Source organism: Bison bison, unplaced genomic scaffold (genome assembly GCF_000754665.1).
Source record: "Bison bison bison isolate TAMUID 2011002044 unplaced genomic scaffold, Bison_UMD1.0 scf7180017864317, whole genome shotgun sequence".
Lineage (NCBI taxonomy): Eukaryota > Metazoa > Chordata > Mammalia > Artiodactyla > Bovidae > Bison > Bison bison.
Window position 1 is genome coordinate 4,079,501 of NW_011494889.1, and position 10,502 is coordinate 4,090,002.

The following is a 10,502-nucleotide window of genomic DNA, read 5'->3' on the forward strand; positions in this document are numbered from 1 at the left end:
ATTGAAAAAGCAAGAGAGTTCCAGAAAAACATCTGTTTCTGCTTTACTGACTACGCCAAAGCCTTTGACTGTGTGGATCACAATAAACTGTGGAAAATTATGAAAGATATGGGAATACCAGACCACCTGACCTGCCTGTTTGGAAACCTGTATGCAGGTCAGGAAGCAACAGTTAGAACTGGACATGGAACAACAGACTGGTTCCAAATAGGAAAAGCAGTACGTCAAGGCTGTATATTGTCACCCTGCTTATTTAACTTCTATGCATCATGAGAAACACTGGGCTGGAGGAAGCACAAGCTGGAATCAAGATTGCCAGGAAAAATATCAGTAACCTCAGATGTGCAGATGACACCACCCTTATGGCAGAAAGTGAAGAAGAACTAAAGAGCCTCTTGATGAAAGTGAAAGAGGAGAGCAAAAAAGTTGGCTTAAAGCTCAACATTCAGAAAACTAAGATCATGGCATGTGGTCCCATCACTTCATGGCAGATAGATGGGGAAACAGTGGAAAAGTGGCTAACTTCATTTTTCTGGGCTCCAAAATCACTGCAGATGGTGACTGCAGCAATAAAATTAAAAGATGCTCACTCCTTGGAAGGAAAGTTAAGACCAACCTAGATAGCATATTCAAAAGCAGAGACATCACTTTGTCAACAAAGGTCTGTCTAGTCAAGGCTATGGTTTTTCCAGTGGTCATGTATGGATGTGAGTTGGACTATAAAGAAAGCTGAGCGCCGAAGAATTCATGCTTTTGAGGTATGGTGTTGGAGAAGACTCTTGAAGAGTGCCTTGGACTGCAAGGAGATCCAATCAGTCCATTCTAAAGGAGATCGGTCCTGGGTGTTCACTGGAAGGGCTGATGTTGAAGCTGCAACTCCAGTACTTTGGCCACCTGATGTGAAGAGCTGACTCATTGGAAAAGACCCTGATGCTGGGAAAGATTAAGGGCAGGAGGAGAAGGGGACGACAGAGGATGAGGTGGTTGGATGGCATCATTGACTCGATGGACATGGGTTTGGGTGGACTCCAGGAGTTGGTGGTGGGACAGGGAGGCCTGGCGTGCTGTGGTTCATGGGGTTGCAAAGAGTCAGACACGACTGAGCCACTAAACTGAACTGGACTGACTTACTGAAAATGTTTGCTGACCCTGGACTAAGGGAAGAAATGCAAAAGCCAAACTAACTTCAATATTTTAAATACTGAATTAAAAAAATTCAAATAAAGGATAGAAAACATATAGTTAAACTTCCACGCCAGTATTCTTGCCTAGGAAATCCCATAGACAAAGTCTAAGCCTGGTAGGTGACAGTCCATGGAGTTGCAAAGAGTCGGACACAACTTAGCAACTGAGCACAAACTTCTGTTAAACCTGGTGAACTGAATATACACAATTACATCTGATCCTCAACGATACCCCACTAAAAGGAATAAGGAAGCTAATTTAGAGAACACTGAAAAGGCTCAGGAATTGAAGATACCAGGTTCATTAAAAGTTGGAGTCTAGATAAAAATAGGGATTTGGGCTTAAAAACTATCTAAAGAGCACGTACCCTTACCTGCCCAACCCCAAGCAGACAGATGGCTACCTTTCCCCTACTTTAGCAGAGGCAGTATATACCGAGAACACAAATCACATATACTCAGGTGGGAGGACATTAGCCTAAGACTAAGCTGCAGGACTGAAAAGAGAAATGAAATGAACGTTACCCTAGTAAATGGTAAACGACTTCCACCCATGCTCCCTTCTCCTGTCTACTGCCAAAATATTGGCAGCTAGATTCATACACGCCAGGCAGGGGAAAGGAATATTTTCATTAAAAAAACTGGCCTAAAACACCGGCACATACTGGTTTGAAAGGTAATGATATTTACAGATCCTCAATGAAACTTCTGCCTCATCACCTACAATAAAAGCTGTACTCAAGGTTATAGTTGGCTCTCCAATGCCTTACCCTTTAAAGAATGAATGCCCAAGGATCACCCAACATTTGAGAAAGCTCCCAACATGGTTGGGGGCGAGGGGGAGTGTAAAAAGAAATTTTCCAAAAGGAAAAAAAAAAAGTCTACAAGAAAAGGAATTCCAGAAGAAATTTCAACATCACAGAGAGGTGAAAGAAATTTTCAGGATGACAGGAAGTAGAGACTCAACAAAGGAGAAAGCCAAGACTGGATCAAAAAATTAAGACATCTAGGAGAGATTTTTTTTTAAAAAAGAGTTTACCTGAGAACAAAGAAAACAAATGATAATTACTTCTAACCATACAAAAGACAAAGAGTTTGCATAAGAACCAAAATATAATCAAAGTGCGTGATCTATCTCGGCTATAAATAACACAAATAGAAACAACTGAGTGATTTAATCACAAATGTGGTATCATAAAACTGGGAGTTTGGGAAGGAGGAAGAGAGAGGCACATATATATAAGTTGCTTTAAAAAAAAAAAAAAAGCAGCAGCAGGAAAGTGAAGACAAATACCAGGAGAAACAGTTAAAATAATGGAAAGTGGCTGCCTTGGGGGAGAGGGTCTTGGCGATGGGAAAAGAAACAGGGGGATGGATATTTTTCATTATAAATTTTATATTACAACTTGGCCTAATTGCCTTGGTTTCCACTTTGATAAAAAGGTAAAACGAATAAACACATTTGCTCCATTTCAGTAATTAGTTCATAAGAGATTACAACGTGTGGTAGGCATAATACTCCCCTCAAAAGACATCCACATCCCAATCCCCACAATCTATAGTATATTCCTGTGAATATATTAGGTTACATGAAAAGGGGGAATTAAAGTTGTAGCTGACCTTACCCCAGACTACCCATATGGGCACAAAGTAGTCACAGGAGTCCTTAAAAATGGAAGAAGAGAAAGAACAGACAGATGGAGGTATGAAGGTGTTACGCTGCTAGCTCTGAAGATGGAAGAAGGGGGTCACATGTGAAAGCACGCAGGTGACTCCTGAAGGTGGAAAAAGCAAGGCAACAGACTCTCCCCTACAGTCTCCAGGAGGAACACAGCCCAGGTGACACTTTGATCCTCAGCCAGTGAGACCCATTCTGAACTACTAACCCTCCAGGACTGTAAAATAGTATGTGTTGTTTCAAGCCACTAAATTTGAGGTAACACATTTTCCCAAGTTAATAAAGATAGAAACGGCTTCTAGATCTGTTGTTGTTCAGCTGCTAAGTTGTTTCTGACTCCTTGTGACCCCATGGACTGCCGCATGCCAGGCTCCTCTGTCCTCCACTATCTTCTGGAATTTGCTCAGATTCATGTTAATTTCGTCAGTGATGCTATCTAACCATCTCATCCTCTGCCACCCTCCTCTCCTCCTGCCCAAAATCTTTTCCAGCATCAGGGTCTTTTCCAATGAGTCTGCTCTTCACATCAGGTGGCCAAAGTGTTGGAGCTTCAGTTCTTCCAATGAATATTCAGGGTTGATTTCCTTTAGGATTGACTGGTTTGACAGCAATTCAAGGGACTCTCAAGAGTCTTCTACAGCACAATTAAAAAGTATCAATTCTTCGGCTCTCAGCCTTCTTTTACAGTCCTACTCTCACACCCACATGACTACTGGAGAAATCACAGCTTTAACTATATGGACCTTTGTCAGCAAAGTGATGTCTTGGCTTTTTAATACGCTGTCTAGGTTTCTCATAGTTTTTCTTACAAGGAGCAAACATCTTCTAATTTCATGGCTGCAGTCACTGTCCACAGTGGTTTCAGAGCCCAAGAAAATAAAATAAAAATGTGCTTTCACCTTCCCCCCTTCTATTTGTCATGAAGTGATGGGATCAGATGCCATGATCTCAGTTTTTTGAATGTTGAGTTTCAAGCCAGCTTTTTCACCCTCATCAAAAGAACCCCATGACAGTATGAAAAGGCTTCTAGATTACATTCCTATTAAATTTTAAGTATTTAACTTTACAGTTCTAATAAGACAGCATAAATAATTTTGGTAATAGTGTTATAATCACAGCGACCACGCCCAAAGCACTAAATGATTACCCTTCCACCTGAAATTAATTATACAAAAGGTTATTAGTCTCACACATCAATTGCTAGAGTAAGTTTACTGATAAATATTTTTATTTTCTCTCTGGAGGGAAAGATAGAGAAATATAACAAATTATTTCAACGTTCCTTCTAGTCTCTATCTTATGAAATGAAAGCTAATAAAATCTATGGGTTGGAAAGGATATTAAAGATAGATGGCTGAACTGCACAAAGTTCAAATCCTCTCTACATAACCACTTGGTCTACAATAATTTGTTACTGGACACATCATACAACTTATGTGAGGAAGGGAGAAATGAAAGTACAGAGTTTCTGTATTCTATGAATGTTATCAGCTTAGACAGTATAACTATAAAATATTTTATATATCCCTCACAGTAAGAGCAAAGAAAAAAATCTGAGGCAGATACATAAAAGATTATGATAAAGAAATCAAAAGCATAACCACCTAGTAATTGTTAACATATGCTTGAACACTTCCTGGTGATGGGAATTCATTGTCTCAAACAGTCTATTCCATGTTTGGATGGATAGCTGTAATTTTTAGCTCTTTATTCTGATTAGATTCTTCTCAATTTTATCCACAGCGTCTATTTCTAGTCCTCGACATTAAATAAAACACATCTAACAGGTCAGACCTCAAAAACAAACAAATGCCACAAAATACTGCACATTATACTTGCCCTGAGTTCTCTATTCTTTAGGCAAAATATTTTCAGCTTATTCACTCATACTTAACTCCTAAAGACTTGTGTTTAAATCTCAGTTCTGTTATTTACTAAGTACAAAATACAGATAACCTTTCTGAGCCTCAGTTTTGCTATCAAAAAATGGAGAAAATAACTTCTCTTTCTTGTGAGGGGTGGAAATAATGTGTTCCAAAGTCTTGACACAGTGCCTTGCATACAGCAGACACTCACTAAGCAGCAGCTATTATAATGATGACAGGGATTCAAATTCCCACAATATACAAGTTGCTTTCTTCTGTATTAGCTCCATTTTGTCTTTAACTCTGTGAACGATCCCTCAAACTGAAAGCAGGATCCAGCGATTGTCTGAACTGCGTGGATGAGAGCAGGACCATCTCTCTCTTCTCTCATTCCAGATACTGTACTTCCACCAAAGCAGCTGAAGCTCAAATCTGTTTTCTTTTGTGGCCCTATCACTGTTGCGTGGCAGAGAACACACCTCGAATAAAACCCATCTTTTAGAAATATTAAAATTAAAACCACATTTTTCCCATGTTCAATTAAGGAAAAAAGTGATATATTTTTTATATATTTGATATATTCTTGTACTACTTATAATAAAGTATAATAAATGCAGTATTTCTGAGTTAATGAATATGCAACCCTGTAAACTGCCTAGCCTGCACGAAGTGCTTAATAAAAGTTGATCACACTCCATAATAAATTCTTGGTAATCTCTCCTCTTCAACATAGGCAGTCACAGGATACCAACTGCTAGGTACTCTGCTAAAAGTTTATAAATAATCTGAGTAAAGGAAGGCAGAATTTAAATAACTGAGTGACAGAATGAGGAAGTAGTACCCCAGGTAGTATTCACTCCAGAGCTCAACTTCTAAATACTTAAGCAGAGAAGCTCTCATTTTAGCTAACTGACAAAAGTAAACATCTTCTGGGGGTTGGTTACCACAGTGTACTCATTTGCAAAAATTCATCAAGCATCACTTATGATTTGTATACTTTTCCGCAGGGGTAGTAAACAAAGGGGAGGCCTCAGGTAAATATTAAAATCACAATAAAACATCCATAAATATAAACACATATATATATCCTTGAATACCCCGTATTCAAAGGAAAATTTTAGTTCAGTTCAAATCTAACATGAAATAGCAAATAAGAAGAGATGTTTAAAAGGCATTATATTCCTGGTGGTTATAATTTTCTTTCTTTGTCTCAGGTCTCTGCATCGTTCTATGCTATACACTTATACCTAAAGACAATAAAGAAGAGGAAAATAAACTCAAAATTTAACAGACATTCAGTAGTAACAATTAAACCTGAAATTATCTGAGGCTAGTCCACTTAAGTCCAGGAAGCACACACTAATTATATGTGTCACCGAAGAATAAATTACAGCTTTACAGTATTTTAAAACATTAATGGAGCCATTTATAAAAGTTCTTGGAAGTGCATATATTTAAAGACAGAAGAAAATGGAACCATTCAGTATGTCCATATAATTGCTTCTCTGTTATCAGCAATATAACACCATGTAATAGATAGCAATGTTAGTGGAAATGCATTAACAATTCCATAGAAAAACTGAGTCTAAAACTTTAGTTCCCTCCAAATTTGACTACAGCTTCCTTTTACATATCATACTCTCAAAAACTTATCACTCCACACACACATTACTGCCCCCCGCACACACACACCCCTAGATCTGTCTACTGAAATAATGACCAATCTAGTAGCAATGAGCGCCCACTGCCAGCATCCTGATTATGGCTCTTCAAATGCCACTTTCCACTAAAGGAACCAAGTCTCTTTGGAGAAATGGCTGATTGCAATGGAGGCAGGAAATGCATATGATGAATCTGGACTATTTCATTATACCAGAGGGCAAAGAAGCTATGAAGACTATTAGTCATGTCAAAGGAACTTAGGAGCCAATCTGAAGAGACCTACCACTTGCTAAAGATGGTACAATTTGAGCATCTATCATAAGAGCTCTCAAAATAGTACCTGATATTTAGCAAACATCTGCTCAATAACTGGCGGCAATTATTAGTCTAGAATTTTAAATGAATGCAACCACCTACCAGCTAATGGAGTGAGGTAATAAAGTTATTAGAGAAGGAAAACCTCAATTCTAAGAACTCTAAAAACCAAAACACAACTTCCCAGGTAACTATATCCAAGAAGTATAAAGGCTCCAGTAAAGGCAACCAATTTAGTCTGTAACCCAAACAGGTAAGAAAATCAGCTTAATCTTGCTATTTACAATGCCATTCAAGTCCTTATATGGATATGATACCAACTTAGCTTCCCAGTTCTCTCCATCAAACTACCTAATCCCTACTTGCCATTTCCCAGACACACAGAACTTTCCCTTCTCTGGAAGGGTCTCTGCTCTCTGGATCCTCCACACTGTGCTGCAGTGCCACTGAGGCTTTAACTCCTTGGACTATAAGTTTCATAACAGCAAAAGGGAATATACTATTCATTTACAGTGGTAGCCTAATATAAAGCTGTACCCATAATAAGGATTCAACAACTCAGCTTAGGTGATAAAATGCTAACTTACATTTGCCAATATTTTCATCTATTATTTCACTTTTACCATCAAAAACTAAGAGCATAGGCAGTTGACACAATGGGTTCAGTCACTGGCCTATGATCACTGTGATAGAGATAGAATAAGAAACAGGGTTCCTGATTCTTAATTCAAGTCATTTTCAATCAAAAAAGATGCCCATGCTTTCAAGATTCATATTTATCCCACAGCAAAAGATAAAATGTAATGTTATTTCTAATTCATGTGAGATAAACCACAAAATAGTGATTTATTAAAGTCCCCGCAAGACTGATAAAAATGTCAAGTATTATGCAGGAAAAAGGGTTTTTCACACATTAATTCAAAGGCAGCAACACTTCACTCACCCCACTTTCCATAACCCTTCTGACTGCTTTTAGATCCTTGTTCCCTCCCCTCAACCTAAATCAGTAACCTCATATACTAATAGCTTCTTCACTGCTAACTATGTAATGATCCATGCAAAAATGTACCTTTTAATTGCCAGACCGTTATTTCTCTTTTTAAGTACTTGGATACCACTTTGAGAGCTTTGGAACTTCCTGAACCATACTTATCAATGTAGCTTTTTCCCTCTATGGTGACCTGTAACTAAGTTCCCAAATTACTGGTTCCCCTAAGAGTCTTAAATTTGACAAACATGTTAAAATAATGGGAGGTTTAGAGCACTAAATCGTGAATGTGAGATGTCAAATTTCATTTAATCCAGTCATATATATCTATGTACTTCCCTGGTGGCTCAGATGGTAAAGCGTCCATCTACAATGAGGGAGACCCGGGTTCAAGCACTGGGTTGGGAAGATCCCTGGAGAAGGAAATGGCAATCCACTCCTGTACTATTGCCTGGAAAATCCCATGGACAGAAACAAACTGAGTCTCAAAGAAAAAAGTTAATTGGCTAGGAGTAGGTTAATAGAATCGAAAGGGACTTCCCTGGCAGTCCAGTGGTTAGGACTTGGTACTTCCACTGCTGTGGCCTAGGTTCAATTCTTGGTTGGGGAACTGGGGTCACGCAGGCTGCCTAGTGTATTAAAAAAAAAAAAAAGGCCTCTGGAGAAGGGAAAAGCTACCCACTCTAGTATTCTGGCCTGAAGAATTCCATGGACTGTATAGTCCATGGGGTCGCAAAGAGTCTGACATGACTGAACGACTTAAAAAAAAATTTAAAAAAGAGTCCAAACTTGACTCCCAAGCAATGCTAAATTTATTGCACATTAACAGTGTTTTAATTTTTCAAAGAAGACACTACTACTATCTTCAAATAATACAGACTCAGAAGATAAAGTTATTCATTTATTTGTTAGTCATGTGGCAAAAGTTAGGACCAGAAGTTCATTCTTCTCTATTCTTACACATTGTTCTGCTAAGATACACTTTAATCTTATCATACACTGGAAACATAAGTTCCAAGAATAAAAATTTAAAGTAAAATATAGTCATATAAATTTTACAAAAACCACCAGGTTTTTATGTAAGCGGTAGTATATCATCACCTCAGGAAACTCTAAATTCAAGCCAGTGATGTAAGGGTCAAGTGTTCCAAAACTCATTGCTGCTGCTGCTGCTAAGTCACTTCAGTCGTGTCGGACTCTGTGCGACCCCATGGACCACAGCCCACCAGGCTCCTCCGTCCATGCGATTTCCCAGACAAGAGTACTGGAGTGGGGTGCCATTGCTGCCTCCGCCGAAACACATTAGCCATTACCAGTTCCCCAAACTAGCAGAGGGCTGAACTAATAGTGCAACGACCGTGAATATTTCAAGGGTAAACTTTTTAATAGAAAATGCAGTGAGTATAGATACCAGAGGGGAACTAGGGGGTGGGATGAATTAGGAGAATGGGACTGACATATACACACTCCTATGTATCTATATATAAAATAACTAATGAGAACCTACTGGAGAGCACAGGGAACTCTACTCAATGCTCTGTGGTGACATTTCTCTGACATTTCCCACATTTCTTTCTCTGTGGGAAGAAAATCCTAAAAACAGGGGGTATATACATATGAACAGCTGATTCACTCTGCTGTGCAGGAGAAACTAATACAACATTGTAAAACAATCTTTTACCCTAATAAAAAAATTTTTTTAAATGCAATGAATGGAGAATGACTAAATTTTCTGTAAAATTTATACAAGAAAGGCTATCATCAGTCTGCACAATTATTTTCAGAGAAAACAAGTAACTTTTGAATGTATCACTAGTTTCAACGACTCAACTTCAGCTAGTAAAATATGTACTCCAAAAGGTACTCCCTCTGGGGAAAGGTCATAAATATGCTGTTTTGGAATGTATATAGAACCTAGCAACCACTTTTAAAGTTTCATTTGCCGATGTTTCTCCCTATTTGTCTGCCCCACGAGATCTAAATATCTCATCAGTCTTTCCTACTGACAAGGTCATGTGACTCACCATTTGACTAAGTGAATCACCCAATTAAAAAAAACAAAACAAATCCAAGACCACAATTTTGGTCTAAGACAAGATTTACTACAACTAATTGTGAGAAATACAGAGGCTACTTTTAGGCCTTTATGTGAGAATCCACTCTTGGACACTGGAAAAATTTTAACCATCTAGAAGTCGCTAGAACACAGCAGCTATCCCTTCTCTAACTTAGAGTTTGACAAGCTAGAAAGGATTAGCTTAATACTTCTTTCTCTCTGCCATATCAATACTGCCAGGTGATTAAGCCCTATTCGAGTTTTGGATCCCCAGAATGAATGGAAAGCGTTAAGAATAGAACCCATGAAAAAATTTCTTCCACTATAGGAGGGCAAAAATCGGTGGTTCTTACGTGCCAGTCACAAGAAACAAGAAAAAGAATGCGACTGTTAAAAAACAAAAAATCCCAGATTGGGAACCTCTGGGAAAGAGAACTCATTCTTCCATCCAGGATCCTGGAAAACCGAGAAACTAAATCTAGGTAACCTCCGGGAGGCAGGACCCGGAAAGCTAAACCAAGGTTCCAGGCCCCTAGGGGTGTGACCCAGTGACCAAGCGGATAGTGACAAACTTCGAGTACCCCCAAGGACAGAGCCCAGCTCCAGTCGCCGCGGTCCCGCACGGGTAGGTCAGGGCTACTCGGGTCCAGTCTCCCCAAGGCCCGGCAGAGGCGGCGGGGGTGGGGCCTGTCAGGCTCACCTTTGAAGAAGCGCAGCGCCAGGCCGTATAGCTCCTCCAGACCGAAGCCCCACC

At 39.2% G+C, this 10,502-nt stretch overlaps 1 protein-coding gene across 1 annotated transcript in view; it reads right to left on the reverse strand.

Moving 5' to 3' along the window:
• Positions 1-10,497, reverse strand: part of ACBD3 (acyl-CoA binding domain containing 3) — a gene marked incomplete at its 5' end in the record, with an annotated part of 37,770 nt that extends 27,273 nt beyond the window's left edge. The window contains one exon of the mRNA XM_010852938.1: positions 10,449-10,497. Within this exon, the coding sequence (XP_010851240.1) occupies positions 10,449-10,497 (49 nt within the window). The remainder of the gene's footprint in view (positions 1-10,448) is intronic.
• Between the last annotated feature and the right edge of the window lie 5 nt (positions 10,498-10,502).